At 51.5% G+C, this 15,999-nt stretch overlaps 1 protein-coding gene across 1 annotated transcript; it reads left to right on the plus strand.

Annotated features, from left to right (window-relative positions):
* The first annotated feature begins 2,202 nt into the window (after positions 1-2,202).
* HEYL (hes related family bHLH transcription factor with YRPW motif-like) lies at positions 2,203-14,195 on the plus strand. The gene is made up of 5 exons (XM_011385939.2): positions 2,203-2,313; positions 8,384-8,450; positions 9,503-9,586; positions 10,818-10,899; positions 13,445-14,195. The coding sequence occupies exons 1-5, from the start codon at positions 2,234-2,236 to the stop codon at positions 14,116-14,118; spliced, it is 987 nt and encodes a 328-aa protein (XP_011384241.1). The 5' UTR covers positions 2,203-2,233; the 3' UTR covers positions 14,119-14,195.
* Positions 14,196-15,999: the final 1,804 nt, after the last annotated feature.

The raw sequence follows: 15,999 nt of genomic DNA on the forward strand, positions 1-15,999 counted from the left end.
ATTTCAACCATATTTTTGTGTACAATTCAGTACTAGTAAGTATATTCACAGTGCATGCAATCATTACTACTGCCCATCTTCCCCAACTGAAATTCTGTACCCATTAGACAATAACTTCCCATTTGCCCCTCCACCTTTCAATGTGAGAACATCCAAACCTGTAGAGAATTTTTACAGGAGTTTATTGAGGCCAAATTGATGACAATTGCTGGAAAGCAACATTTCAAATGTTTCAGTACAGCTTAATGTTTAAGAGCTATTCTATATAAGGTAATAAAGCCTAATGGTTTGGCTCTGGAACCAAATTGCCTTGTTGAATTCTAGCCCTTTCATTTACTACCTGCCCATTTTAACTAGAGTTATTCCACTTCTCTGTCCCTTTGTTTCTCATTTGTAAAGTGGGGATGATAATAATATTACTACTTTATAGAGATGTCAAGAATTAAAGGAGTTAATACTTACAAAAGAGTTTCAGATGTTATAATGCTTACCAGATATTAACTAGTCAGACTCCTCTGTCTCCATCCACACTTTCTCGGTAGTCCATCTATTCCCATGGCTTTAAGTCCATCCTATTATCTAGTGACTTCCACATTTAAACACGCAGTGCAGAACTCTTTTCTGAGGTCCAGACCACCTAACTGTGCACCCCATTTTGATGACCTGGAGCATTTCATATGAACACACCCCACAACAGAGCCTTTGTCCGTCCCCTGCAAATTCGCTACGCTGCCGGTCCTAGCTCTCAATCACACAGGGCAGATATCTGAGAGACATAGTTGATTTCTGCCTTTCTGGGGAATGCACAGTACATGGATTGTGCAACTTCTGTGTTGCTTGAGGTTTCCACTCCAATGGTATGTGCCCACAGAAGTTATGTGAGTGCTGAGGGCATTTGGAAGAAGAATCCATAGGTGTGTCTGGGGTGACCACTGGGGCCTCCTGGGGAAGCAGAGGCTGAAGGTAGTGACTGCTCATGCCAGCTGTGTGTCAGTGTGTTTGTGTACTTGGCCAAGTGGTTGTGTCTGTGGACATGTGTAGAAGAGGGCACGGGAATATTCTTTCCCACAGCCATAATCAAGCGTCCTCAAGCAGGTCTTGCCGTGGGGGTGAAAGTACAGTCATTCTCAGATGACCAATTCCACTCTTCAAATAAAGGGGTGGTTTCTTCTGGGTCCTGGTGGGTGAGTCAAAGGGAAGGACTTCTCTGACCCACCACATCAAGCCCACCTTCCCATCTCCTCCTCTCTGCCCATGAAGTCTCCTTCCAGGATGCTCCCATCTGCTTCCTTCCGAGCCTTAGGGGTTCCTCTGAGGTACTGGCTCATGAGGATAGCAGGTGAATCTCAGAATCTTCTCTGAGTCCCCCTCCCTAAGGAGCCTCACACTGAGTAAACAGTTCGGTCTGTTAGAGAAGCTGGAGGGTGCCTTCCTGACCCACTTTTGAGGCCAGTGCCACAGCTTCAGGATGAACCCTCCAGGCACTCGTGGGTTCCCATGATAGCTCCCCTCTGGTGAACTGGGAACTGATTCCCAGAGGCACCCCCTGCTCCACCATCACGCCGTCAAGTCTCCAGAGACCTTGGCCAGAGCCGGTCCTGCTCAGGCGGTGCAGCCACAACTTCAGCTGACCCTTTTGGGAATGACAGCCACTTCTCACAGTTCTGACTACTTCCTCCCCAACACACACACGCATTCCATTTGCTTTGGACCCCTATAAGATAAACTGCTGGGGGATTCTTGTCGAGGATCAGGCCACAGCCACCCCCACCAACCTCACCAAACCGGACGTGTCTGCCTCCCCCAGAACCCCGGGAGGCAGAAGCTGGAGGGGTAGACCTTTGCAGAAGCTGGGGCAGCGCGGAGCGGCGCCTCTACAGACGGACAGCGCCCCGGGAGAACTAGGGACAGACTGGGACCCCTGGCTTCCCTGGAGGGGAGGGGGTGGCTACAAGGGCACCTGCCCAAGGCCACCCAGCACGAGGCGGCCGAGCTGGACCTCCCAGCCGTCGGTGGGGGCGGTGACCGCCCGGGGCCTTCCCACGCCTCGGCCGGCGCGTCAACGCGGGGGCGAGGGGGCGCCGGGCCGCCCGGGGCTGCGGCTCAGGAAAGGGCCCTGGGAAAGGGCGGTGGCGGCGCCCCCGGGGCGGGGCCGGGGCGGGGCCAGGGCGGGGCCGACTTCCTAGCTAGGAGGCAGCACAGCCCGGCGGAGACCTGGAAGCCTGCGCTCACCATGAAGCGGCCCAGGGAGCCGAGCGGCTCCGAGGGCGAGTCCGACGGACCCATCGACGTGGGCCGCGAGGGCGAGCTTAGGTACGGGCCGAGGTTGGGGACTGGGCGCGCCGACGGGCTCAGCGAGCGTGAGGACTCGTCCTCGATGCGGTCTCGGGAGATGCGGGTGTGGGCGACGGCCCTCAGGTGTGTGTGTTGGGGAGGGGGAGCTGGGCGTGTGCAGCGTGTGCCGTTACACGCACGGGTGCCTGGGGTCCTGTGCGCCCTTGGCCATTTAGGGCTCGGGATGGAGGTAGCTAGCGTTCAGCTCGCGGGTCTGATGTCCAGTTGTGATTTTCTGTTTAGGTGCCCTGATGAGACTATTGGCAAGGAATTTTTCCTGAAGCTCTTAGGAAAAACCCTTATAGACTGTTGGCACCACACCCCCTGTCTGGAATTCGCTGACTATGCAGAATAACCACACTTTCCCAATTTTACTCGAACTTGAGTGCACTTTTCATATAGTACACAGAGAGCTTCCAGGGGAAGAAAGTCTCCCCTGCCTTGAACAAACTGGACTTTGGAATTAAAGTTTCCGTATTGAAGAAAATAATAGCTGACTTGCCCGTGGTTAGTACAAGGGCCTAGACTCCAATTCCAGTGCTCTTTCTACTGCACCAATGTCTTTCCCTCTCAGGACATATTCCGATCTGCTTCAAACCTGTAGAACAAACTGCACATCTATAGTTTGGCTGCTTCCCGGTTCTGAGAACAACCTAATTCTTCAGGTTCCACATCTGTAATATGGGTATAAATAATAGAACCGACCAAATGGGAATATTGGGAAAATCAAATGAGATAGCCTATGCCAAGGGCTTAGCACTGGGCCTAGCGCATAGCAAATGTTTAATTAATGTCAGATACTAAACACATGATATGCAGAACCCTGAAAGAGCTGCAGGGGCTGACTGGCAGTACACAGGCCTAGGTCCCAGCTCCAAATCTGCTACCAACTCACCATGTGACCTTGGGCTATTGCTTTCCCTTTGTGAGCCTGTTTCCTCAGCAGTAAACTAAAAGGAGGACTGGGAATGGGAAAGAGAGGGCTCCCTGAACTCTCCTGACTCATCCGAACTTGACTCCCTGGGATAGAATTGGAAGGGATATTCAGTTCACTCTTAGGGACATTTTTGAGGACATTTCATAATTTCAGTGATCTCCATTTTTCTGAGACCAAGGGATCAATCACAAATCCTAGGAAAATACCACCAGCTTTTAATTATTTATAGCTTATAATAGGAGGTAAAGCAATAGGTATTCCCCTTGCATCCTGTACATTAGGTTCGGGGGTATACAGTACAATTTCCTATGCAGCTTAGTAGCCTTTATAATTGTTTAGCAGAAACTGCACTTCAGAGAAGAAATTCTCTGAGTCTGTGCCTGCTAGGAGCAGAGGAAGGGCCTAACACCGCATTGTGGTCCTGAAGGAGGGTCTCAAATTCAATGTCATTGGGTCTTCATGACTCAGAGGCACGGAATTGATGCCAGAGAGCTAGGCTGATCAAAACTGGCTTTGGTCTTTCAATAATTTCCAGCCTGGCCAATGACCTACCGGGTCACACAAAGATCACAGACAGCATGGAAGATGGAAGGAGAGACAGACTGTGGGTCGTGAAGACACCCAAGCAGGGAGAGGTCACTTACAACTAGAGGTGACAGGGTGGACTTCTTGAAGGTGGTGGCATTTGGGCTGTAGCCTGAAGGATTAGTGATCTGTTTTTTTTTTTTCATATATAGCATTTTGTCCTTTCAGCCAGAGCCCATTTTTAGAGACTGTCTCAATCCTTAGAGGAGCAGATCCCATCAGAGGAGAGAAAGCAGTTGGCCATCTGGCAGAGCTGACTTATAGACCTCTCTTTGTAGCACTCTCCAAAGGGCCCTCCCCTCCAGCAGACATCAATACTTCGATTCAGGGAGCCTGAACGATGCCTGCTGTGGCCCAGACCCTGGGCTGGGCGTGGGGGGCCCAGATGTATCCTGCTTCAGCCTCTGCCCTCAGGGAACTCTCAGAGAAGAAGAGCTTAATGTACAAAGACAGCCAGATAAACAGTGGCAAGGGCCACGGGACTAGGGCAGCCAGCCTCCTTGGGGTCAGAGGCAGGGCGCAAAGCCCCCACACTCAGATCCGTGAGAGTAAAGAGCATAGTGTGTTCCATGTCACTGTGGGCATCTGCCCGGTGGTGATATCCTGCCCCATCCGTGGGAATTGCCCATAGAACTCCTATCTGAACCCAGCCCCCTGACATGCTGGGGCCCAACTGAGAATATAGCCTCTCCTCTTCCCCTCTGCAAACATTTAATGAGCAGCTTCCACATGTGAGGCACTGGGTCAGGGTCTGTGGGTTGTTCCTATATGATTTAAGGCACATGGTGGCCTTTGAAGTCAGATGGACCTGAGTTTGACTCTTACCACCATTAACTTGGGCATTTTCGAATCTCAGTTTTCTTCCTTACAAAATGGAGAAGCTAATTCCTACCTCACAGGGTAAGCCTTCAATGAAATAATGAACCTAAACTGTATAGCTCCCTGCTTTGGCACAAGGTAACTTCCAATTAATGCTGTTCTCTAAGGGGTCACCATTCAGTTGGAGGGCACGTGTTCACGAGGCATCATAGTCTAATGAAAAGACTGGAAGCCTGAAAACTGGACTTACTGGGCATGATTCTTAACTCTTTGTGTCTCTGTTGCTACATTTATCAAATGATTGTTTTTCCTAAATGTGAAATGGCCCCCATAATACTTAATTCACAAGGCTATTATGCAATAAACGAGACAAGTTAATATGGATGTTCTGTCTAGAACAAAAAGTACTGGCTATGTGATACACAAGATGGGACGATGAATATTTGGGGTGCGCTGGGAAGAACACTGGATTAAACGCCAGTAGACTTGGCTCTAGTTCTGGAATTTCCTCTAATTTGCTGTGTGGCCTGGAACAGATCCCTTTCCTTCTCTGAGTTTCCTCATTTTACTAGTGGTCTCAGTGATCTCTGAGATTCCTTCACTGGGGACTTTGGTTGATGTAAAATGAGTAGGATTATCTACAAGGGCTCCAAAGGGGCCTTCCCAAGGGGAATCTGAAGATAAGTGCTGAGGGTGGTCAGGACTGGTAGTCAGACCACCTAGAAAACTGACTCCACCTCAAGAGACCATCCCAGAATACTGGCTAGGGACCACTCGAGGCCTATGGAGCAGATCTTGGTGGTCAACATATCTTCTCTGGGTCCCTGAAAATCTGCCTTATTTTCAGACTCTTGGCCAAGATGTCCTCATACCTCCTCCCAATATTAGGGCCAGATCACGGCCTGGAAGTGAGCTCAGGCTGAGCTCTTGGGAGCTTTAAGGATAAGGGGACTGACTGGAGGGCTATTCAGACAGACAGGAAATAGGAATTAAGAGGGAAAACAATGCTGGATTTGGAGCCAGAAGACATGGATTCCTATGTTGGCTTCTCTCCTTAGCAGCTGCATAAGCTGGGCAACCTGCCTTAGCTCCGCAAGCCTCAGCATCCTCATCTGTAAAATGGGGTTTTTGTTAGGCTCACAGGCGGGACATGTACATAGCGATGCCAAGAAAATGGTGAAGTGAGGTTTGCCTGTGAGATAGGGAGTGGGGTGGGGGTGAGGGGATAATACTGCAAAGAATGAGGGACTAGGAAGCTGGAAAAAGGAATGGCAGAGCCTCCTGCCCTGAAAGGGGTGCATCAGCCTCCAACAGATGGTCCCTGAGGAAGGATCAGGCTGAAAGGCAGTGACGTGCACAGTGATAACCCAATACCCCTAGAGACGCTTTATCCAGCCTGGGGGGACAAAGGCTGGGTTTCTTAGTATACCTTGGCTCTTAGGGCTTGTCCCGAGTGAAGCTCTGTAAACAAGCTGCCCTACAGATCACAGGATCTGGCCATCTGATCCCTGGACCTAGCTTGCTGGTCCATCTCTCCCAGGAGCTTTCGCTTACCAGCCCTTCTCGTCCAGATGTTTGGATGTAGATATCCTCTTCCAGATGTGGCTGGACAAAGCCAGGAGCTTAGCAGCAGAATCTGACAAATGTTCATCTGGTCTCTCCTGCAATCTTTTCTCTTTGAGCAGTTGATGAAAATGATCCAAACTCTGATACCAAACGGGTAGTCACGGGGGCTAGGACCCTCCTGTCCCCATCCCGCAAAGGCGTAGGACATAGATTTTATGGTGCCACCTCTCTGTTCCCAGTAATGCCAAAGATGAGGGCAGGAAGAGGGAGCTCAACCATAAGCTCTGCCACATTCCAAGCACTTGCTGAGTGCAGGGGCTACAACACCAAAATGAGACAGACATGGTTCGTGGCCTCATGGAGCTTACAGACTTGTTGGAGAGAGATAGTCATTAATCAAATAATCGTGTAACTATAAAACAACAAATGTGTATAACTGACGTGAATGCAGGATGCTGGGAGAGTATAGAGTAAGGGATACCTAATGGAAAGGGGGATGTCAGAAAAAGCTCCCCCAGGAAGGTGACATTTGAGTTGAGACCTGAAAGGTGGTATAAGTTATTAGGCAAAGGAGCTGGGGCTTGGAGGAGGGAAGATGGGATGGACCAGAGAATTCTAGGCTAGGGGAACAGTATGTGCAACCACAGGAACAAGTTAGTACAATCATAGGCTAGAGCACATAGCGTAAAAGGGAGTTGAGTCTGGGAGGTGACAGGGGCCAGCTGGACCAGCTGAAAGATAGTGGCCTTGATCCTAAAATCATTGGGAAGCCCCTAAAGAGTTTTAAGAGAGTGATGAGATCAGATTTGCATTTAAATGACCACTCTGCCTGCTTGTAGAGAATGACAGGGGCGCAAAGGAACCCCAACAATAGACTCTTGCAGTTGTCCAGAAGAAAGGTGATAGAGGCTTGGTCCTGAGAGCAGCAGTGGAGATGAGGACAGATGTGGGATGTATTTTAGACATGGAACAAGTAGATTTGACAGGGTGGGGTGAAGACTGAATCAGAATCAGAAATGGTGGCCAGGTGTCCATCTTGCAGAACTGGGAGCTGGGTTGGCGTTCCTGAGATGGGAACCCAGGGGGAAGAGGAGAAGCTTGAGGTGGAGGCAAGCTCATGGGCTCCTAAGATGTGTGGCATTTTCCATTTGAAATGGCAGTGGAGTCCCTTTGTCTAAGGTTATCTGTTGATATGGTGCCTCCCCATGGGAGCTGCTCATCTGGAAGGTGGGGCCTAGCTGTCCTATCCAGTCCAACCTGGGCCTGAATGGGACCTCCCCGGTATTGGCGAAATGAATGATCCTCGGTGCAACCTATCGAATTCCCTCCATTCCGAAAGGGCTTCTGAAGCAGGAAACCTTTAAGAGGGCGAGCAGTTGGGCCGGGGAGGATTTGGGTCAGTCTGGGCAGGAAAAGCCCTCGAGAGCTGAGCCTCTTCCCTGTGATGGGAGCTTCTGGGCTGCGAGCAAACATCCATCCTTTAGCCAGGCTTGCGAAGGGAAGGCCGTAGTGAGGCGGGATGGGGGCCTTCTGGGGGAAGCCAGGGCAGTGTCCCGAGAGTCAGAGAGGGGCCTGTGACCCAGATGCCGCTCCCCCTTACCCCCAGCCGTGCTGCGTGGGAGGCGGCGGCAGCTGCAGCCCCAGCGGAGGGCGGGCGGCCGGCGCGCCGGGCCCGTGGGAAGCGGCGGCATCTGCTCTTTCCACGCTCGTTCCCAGCGGCTCCCTCTGAAACCCAACCCGCCGGCCCAGCCCCGCCGCCGCTGGCCCGTGCCCTCGCCCGCCCCGCCTGGGGATCGTTTTGCAGGAGCCAGAGTAGCCGGCTGCGGTTCCCAACACCCGCCCTCTGGCCGCAGTGAAGAGGAGAGTGGGGCAGGGGCAAGAGCCAAGGCCACCCACCCCCACCCCAGGGGCCCCAGCCGCCCCTGGGGCAGGAAACCAAGTGCAAGGGAGGACTTGGCTCAGGGAGAAATGGGCTCCTGGGAGAAGGGGAGAGAATGTCCCCTCCCACGCCTGCCCTGCACCTCCTCCCTGCTTGGGAGACCACAGCCGCCCAGGAGAGGGCTGTGCCCGCCTACGAGGTCACCCCGGGCCAGGGAGATGATCCCCCATCTCTGAAGAATTTGCTTTTCTCTTCCTCTCCAGCCAGATGGCCAGGCCGCTGTCTACCCCCAGCCCTTCACAGATGCAAGCCAGGAAGAAACGCAGAGGGGTGAGTGTCTCAGCAGAGTTGCCCAACAGAGGTTTACCCTGGGGCCCCAAGGGCCTGGCCTGGAGAACCCTGGTCAGAAATATCACCTCACGCTAGACTGCCTGGGTTCAAGTCCTGGCTCTGCCAGTAGCTAGTGGGGGTGACTCTGAGCAAGACACTTAACCTCGTTTCTTCAACTGTGTGACTGAAATAATGATAGTATGTACCTCAAAATGTTGTTTTGAAGATTAAGTGAATTAATGTAATACACTTAGAACAATACCTAACACACAGTTAGCCATTATTATTTATTCCAGCCTTTCTCCTCTTCTAACAGAGCCCAGAACTTTCATTTTCTATGTGCAGAGGGGTGAGGGAGGGGGACAGAAAAAGGAAGAGCCCCTGCTTGTTGTTTGCTATCTCATCCCAGCCCCGCTTTCCCCCCAAGATGCAGCTGTGCTTCTGCCCTGGGAGCTCAGAGACCTGGGATCTGACGGAGACAAGCCCTGCCACTCACTAACCATAAAACCTTAGGCAAACCACTTCTGTCCAGCCCTCGTTTTCTTTACTGATGAAATGGGGGTCATGATTTCTGCACTGCTAGCAGCATTCTGCTACCAGGACTGTGAGGTGACAACGAGATGATATGAATGAAAGGCCTTGGCAGCTGGCAAGGGCAATGCCTTTGACTCCTCAGGCCTCATGACCCAGCACCCGAAGGAGTACCAATGGCCCAGCGGGGGCCTCCAGGGCCTGCTCCAGTGCTATGGCAGGTGTCCCTGTTCTGATTGGTTGGTGCCCTGCTGTACCAATAGTTAAACATTTTGAAGATTCTCCCCGCTACAGACCCAGACAAGAGATCCGAATTCTTCTCCCAGTTTTGCACATCCTTGCTGTGTGACCTTAAACAAATCACTGCCCCTCTCTGAGCCTCGGTTTCCTCCTCCATAAAGTAAGAATAGATTTATCTTCCTCACAAAAATATTGTGAGAGAAGTATGAGTCAATGTCCATCAAGGCACGTTGGAAATTCATGAAGTGCCTTTTGTGTAACTTCTCGCCATCGTTTTTTAGATCATAGAGAAACGGCGCCGAGACCGCATCAACAGCAGCCTTTCTGAATTGCGGCGCTTGGTCCCCACTGCCTTTGAGAAGCAGGTATGTGACATTGCTGATTGTGCTAGAGGAAAGGCTGTTCGGATGGCAGATAAGGCTCATGTCTCATGGCATCTCTTATTGACTGGTAGCAGCTGCCCAAAGTGCCATGATGGCATTTACTGTTATCTGTCAGCAGCCCCCTAGGGATAAGGAGAATGGAAATTTATACTTCCTGAGGTGTCTCAGGTGTTATGGCTTTATGTCCATCATCCCGTTGAATTGAACCCTCAAAATGACCCTGAAGGATAGAGATGATTATGCCCATTGCACAGGTAAGGAAACTGAAGCACGGAGAGGTGAAGTAACTTATACTGGGTCACACAACTAATAAATAAAGCGCCTTATTCCTCTGCACAGCTCACATTTTCAGAGCTATTTGAAAGTGGAACAGGCTGCTCAGGGAGTGAGCACTCTGCCATTGATCATGTTGGGGCGGAGGGACAACAGCGAGAAGTCAGACAGTTGAATCAATCAGACAGCCTCGAGGATTCTCACCCTCTGTTCCAAGGCATGGTCATAAGTCATGTGACTTCCCTTATGCTGGTGAAAACGAGTCAGTCATTCCACAGACTCACTAAAGCCTTCATAAAACCAGCCATGAATTAGACTTGCTACCTGTCCTCAAGGGCCTCATGTGGAGTCTGACCCTCAGGTTTCACCTGGGAGACCGGGTGATGCTGGAGGCTTAGAAAGCATTTCCCAAGAGAATAGAGGAAGGGGAAATGCTTTGAGGGTGAGATGAGCTAGACTTGGAGAGTGGTGAATGTGAAGCTGGATCCTCAGTAGAGCGGGTCTAAGAGGCGGGTGGGTATGCAGGAGTGGCATTCTTGTGATGGTGAATGAAGCCACAGAGATAACAAGACCCTCTGGGCGTGTGCAGAGCGTGAAAGTGAGCCAACACCCACTGGGGACACCATCGTTTTAAGGGACAAGCAGAATAAGAGGCAAGGTGAAAGGAGAACCGAGAAAAAGTGGTGTCATGGAAGTCAAGGGAGCAGGGGTTTCAGGAAAGATGGTCAGCAGTGCAGTGGACAAGTGGACCAACAGGAGACCTGAAGAGAATTTATTGGATTCGGAGACCTTGGCCGAAGCAGAAGCCCAGTTGCAGACAGTAGTGGGGCTGGAGGAAGATGAGAAAATTGAGACAGTGAGTGCTAATGGCACTATGCAGGGGAGGTGAGTGACACAGTTCAGCTGGGGGACTTCACCCTTCTGTCTCCCATACACACAGGGCTCCTCCAAGCTGGAGAAAGCTGAGGTCCTGCAGATGACGGTAGATCACTTGAAAATGCTCCACGCCACTGGTGGGACAGGTACTGATGCTCTGTTCTCCTGGGAATCATTCATGCAGCCAGCATTTCAGGGCTCGGCCCTGGGGATACACTGGTGAGCAAAGTAGAAGTGGTCCCTGCCCTCACGGAGCTCACAGTCTATAGAGAGACTGAAGCAAATGCAGGTGGAACATTTGTAAAGTTCGTCTGTCTTCTTTTTTCAGCATCCTCTTCTCCACCCTCAGTGTCTCCATTTGTTCCAACCCTTTCCTCAACTCTACTCCTTCCAGCCTAGACCTCGGAGGAGGTTTTCTCCAACAGACTATTACTACTGACCTTACCCGCCAGGACCTCGTTAAGCATTAGCCTGAATGAGCTCATTCTCACTGGGATCCTGGTGGAACGAGCCTGCCTGAGGTTTTTAGGCACAGATGGTTCACTGGCATGCCTATCCACTGGTCTAGCCTTCTGGGCTATAGTGTCATTGGCAGTACTGGGCTGATATGTCATGCCCACAGCTGAAGATCGGTAGTGGGATTGTAGTAAAATACAAATGTAACTCCTTCTGTTATTTGGAGCTAGTCTATTACGATAGACTCATGCAACTGTGGCTTGAACTCTGAACAAATAGAAATTTTGTCTACATGAAGCCTCTCTGTGTATTTTGGCAATTTTGCAGTGGGGAAAACCTTGAAAGCTCCAGAGACTCGGCCACAAAAACCTAAGTCTTAAAACCTTAACCTGCTCCCTTTGGAGAGGACAGTCACATTTTATGTGGCCCAACCTGGTGTTCCTCAGTGTGCAGCACTGTCATCCGTGAGCGGGCAGAGTTGTGGGTCACACCCCAGAGATTCTGAGGCAGTGGGTGTGGATTGGAGATTAGGAATTTGCAAGATTAGCAAACTCCCCTGATGACTCTGATGCAGGTGGTCGCTCTGAGAACTTCTGCCAGAGGAACGCACGGTCAATGGTGCAAACTTCTGTCTCTAAACAAACAGTGGGGGAGATATTTCAAACTACATTTGCGGTCATCCAATTAAAAGGAAAGTCGTGACAAATATCTGGACAGCATTTGTACTTTCAAAATGCTTTGACTAATGTTATCGCATTTGGTTTTCTCAAGAACCTCGTGAACGGGGCTGCTGTCTTCCCTATCTTCTGGCTAAGGGTTAATGAGAAAACACAATTGTGGTTGAGAGCACTGGCTTTGGCCTTGAATCCTGACTCTACTACAATTCATGACTAATACAAAGAATCCTGACTCTACTACAATTCATGACTAATACAAAGAAGAAACTCTGTGATCAAGATGTCATTTAAGTAGACCGTTGCCGAATGTGCAAGGGCTGTGCACAAATGATTTAACTTCTCTATGCCTCAGTTTCCTCATCTCTAAAATAGGAATAATGAAAGGATTTTATGAAAATTAATACAATACAATGAATACAATTAAGACAATATTGTTTTCATAGAATTGTCTCAATAAAATTAAGACAATACAAATTAAGTGCTTAGTAAGAAGTCAACAAATGTTAGTTAAAAAAGAACGGTGAGCACAGAATGTGAAGGGTTTTACTTGAAGTCAGCACAGCTTAGTTTACTACAGAGCCAATATACTTGCTGCCAAGGAGGCCTGACTCCAAACGTCATCTCCTGTCCAGCTGTCCCTCTGTGGAGGCCTCAGCCATGAACCAGATGTTTGCTGCCATAGTCATGAGGCCAGTGCTCACCCAGGCTGTTCTGTCTCTGCCCAGAAGGTGGTCGAGAGAAGGGCAGGTATAAGGAGGCAGTGAGAATGATCAGGTGGGTAGTCCACCTGATCATTCCTCGCTGACATCAGCCAAAGAGAGGGTCCCCAGCCCGATGGCAGCAGCTGAGGACCAAAGAGGGGTCCTGCTTTCCAGACTGCCCTTTGGGCTGGAGGACAAACTGTAATTCCTATAGGGGCCAAGCCAGTAATATAAATGATAGCTAATTTTTAATTTTCTGAGCATTTCTGTGTGCTATTTTATTTCACCTTCACGATTCTCTGTAGCAGGTACTGTTATATGTCCATTTTATAGCTAAAGAAATTGAAGCAAAGAGAGATTAAGAGACTTGCCCACCATCAGGCAGCTAGTGAAATGGCAGAACTGGGATTTGGACCCAGCTCTGCTGGCCTCCAAGGACCTCAGGCTTCACTGCTCTACTATGCTGCCTTCTTCAAGGGGTCCCCCAGCCTCTGCCCGTGTCAGCAGGCAGGATTGTTCTCCACCTCCATGTGCACAGCCCTTACACATCCGGCAACTGTCTACTTAAATGACATCTCGATCACAGAGTTTCTTCTTTGTATTAGTCATGAATTGTGCTGAAAACAATACTTTACATTTCATAATGCTTCGTGATTTAGTGAACTCGTTTGATCCTCATAACCCACCCCCTCTACCCCAGTAGGATGATGATTCTCACTTTACAGGGAGGTGAGGGGACATGCCCAAGGGCACACAGGGAGTGAGTGGGGGAGGCAGGTCCAGAACTCAGAGAGACTGCTTCCAGGCTCGGTAGGTGTGCCCTGCCGGGCATGCCCTCATCATGCCTCTCTTTGCAGGATTCTTCGATGCCCGAGCCCTGGCAGTTGACTTCCGGAGCATCGGTTTCCGGGAGTGCCTCACTGAAGTCATCAGGTACCTGGGAGTCCTGGAAGGGCCCAGCAGCCGTGCGGACCCCGTCCGGATTCGCCTTCTCTCCCACCTCAACAGCTATGCAGCCGAGATGGAGCCTTCACCCACGCCCACTGGGCACTTGGCCTTTCCTGCCTGGCCCTGGTCCTTCTTCCATAGCTGTCCAGGGCTGTCAGTCCCAAGCAGCCAGCTCGCCATCCTAGGAAGAGTGCCCGGCCCCGTCCTCCCCAGCGCCTCCTCGCTTACGTACCCCATCCCAGCCCTCCGAGCCACTCCTGTGCGCAGAGCCGCTGGCACTGTCCTGCCAGCCCGGAGGAATTTGCTGCCCAGTCGAGGGGTGCCTTCTACCCGGAGGGCCCGCCCTCTGGAGAGGCCAGCTGTCCCCCTGCCCATGGCCTCCAGCAGCAGGGCTGCCAGGAGCAGCCACATGGCACCCCTCCTGCGGTCTTCTTCCTCCACACCCCCTGGAGTTACAGGGTCCCCTGCTTATGCAACTGTTCCTGCCCCCAGGCCCTCTTCCCCGGGGCCAGCTGGGAGGCCCACAGGAGCTGTGCTCTGCCACTCCTGGGTCTCCGAAATCACAGAAGTCGGGGCGTTCTGAGCTGGCTTTCCCCCCAGGAGTGAGGAGAGTTCCTTTTGCTGGAGCTCTTAAAGTGGCACTGCCTTTTCTGTCCTGCCTCCTGGACTGGCTCATGCATGAAGGTGTCTTCTCCTGACAGAGGCCCCCTCCTCCTTTGGCCCATCTCCCCTCCTCACTGCTCATCCAAGCTTGTCCACCCAGATCTCCTGGTGCTGTTTTGATCTCAGAAGCTGGTCTAGCTTCTTACCTGGACAGATGAGTCCCAGGAGACCCCAAAGCGCCGTGCCCAGACCCCTTTCCTACTCTAGTATGCATGGGGCAGCTGGCATGAATCTCAGCTCTGGGAACAAAGATCTGACCTAAAAGGTACAGTAGCCTGAGGCTAGCTGCTTCCTTAGAGAGATCAAACCCCAACCAGGAACAATGACTGACTAGGTGCAGCCTTCCAAAGCCCAAGGGAACAGAACATGGTGTCTGCCTCACTTCCTGAGACAGTAATAGAGCAGGGGCCACAGAGAGGTCTCCTGAGAACCCTGTCTGCCCCTGCCCACCTGTCTTCGGCCCACCACATCGCAGTGAACCACAGGATGGCCCTGTGTCTACCACGGCCAGAGCCTGGGGGTTGGAGGCCCAGCTGGGCCTGCTCCTGCCCTCTTTCCAGCTTCAGACACCCACCCTCCAGCTGACCAACAGTTCCCTGCACACAGCTGGGAGGTTTCCTGGCAGCAGTTAGGCTCCATGACAGGATATCCTTACCCCCAGGCCGGGACAGCGCTCACAGACAGAAGCCAGGATCCAGCAGAAAGCCCAGTTCTTTGCCTCTCGCACCATCACCATCCTCTAGGCATGTGGTCCCTATTGGTTGCACAGTGTGGAGAGCTATATTCCCACGTGACGGCGCCCAGAGAGGAATCCTCTTGGGATTCAGCACCAGACACTTGTACTGCCTGGTTTGCATCCGGCTCATGGAGCCCAGACTGCTAGGACAGCCAAGGGCTGTCAGGCTGGACAAAAATAACTGCAAGGAGGGGCAAGAGGAAGGACTGTCAGGCGGCTTGGCCCTGCAAGGTCACATAGTGGGTCGAGGGCCTGAGATCCTGTTCACCCAAGATTCCATGCAGCTGGCTTTGCTCAGAGGCCATTTCATTACCCATCTCCAACTCAGGCCACTTTTCCTCTAACAGAGGGAACAAATATCCCAGCTGCCATTCCGGGTGGAAGATCAGAGGCCGAACAAGACTGGAGCAGACCAAGGACTGACATTCAGCGGGACCGGTGTTGCCAGACCCGCTGTAAAATGTAGAAACACTCCTGTGCTCATTGGCAAACACCTGCTTCCCCCGAGTGCCCCCTTCCACCAAGCGGCTTTGCCCCCAGGACCTCATTATGCCTGGCCGACCTAAGGCCATGGAGTCCTCCAGCTGGCAGTTCGTTCTCTGGTGCTTATTCCGCACTCGTTATGAAATATTTTTTGAAGGTCACTCCTGGGAAGATTCTCCCATCTCCACCCTTTGGTGGAACTACCTTCCTTAGAAGCTGAATTGAGGAGACTCCATGGGCTCAAAAGTAGAGTTTGTAAAAACCCTGGGGAAAAAGGGCCCTTTCAGAGAAGTGGGTCAAAGGGCAAAGATCATTTAAATGACCCAGAAAGCTCTTTTGAAAAGGCACATTCCTCAGGAGGCATAAAGAGCTAAGTAAGTCTTTCACTTCGCAGTGTTAGTTCCATCAGATTGCTGCCCTCCTGGGCCCATCCGTGTTGTGCAGCAGTGAGGAGAGAGGGAGTCACTGGCCTGGGGTGCTCCCTCCCCCTCTTCCTCTTCTCCCTCCCTATCTCAGGTGGTGGCTCACTGCTCCCAAGGTTATCAGGTCAGTGCTGCAGTCCTGGCAACTTCCTAGCTTGAG

This window comes from Pteropus vampyrus, unplaced genomic scaffold, assembly GCF_000151845.1.
Source record: "Pteropus vampyrus isolate Shadow unplaced genomic scaffold, Pvam_2.0 Scaffold827, whole genome shotgun sequence".
NCBI lineage: Eukaryota > Metazoa > Chordata > Mammalia > Chiroptera > Pteropodidae > Pteropus > Pteropus vampyrus.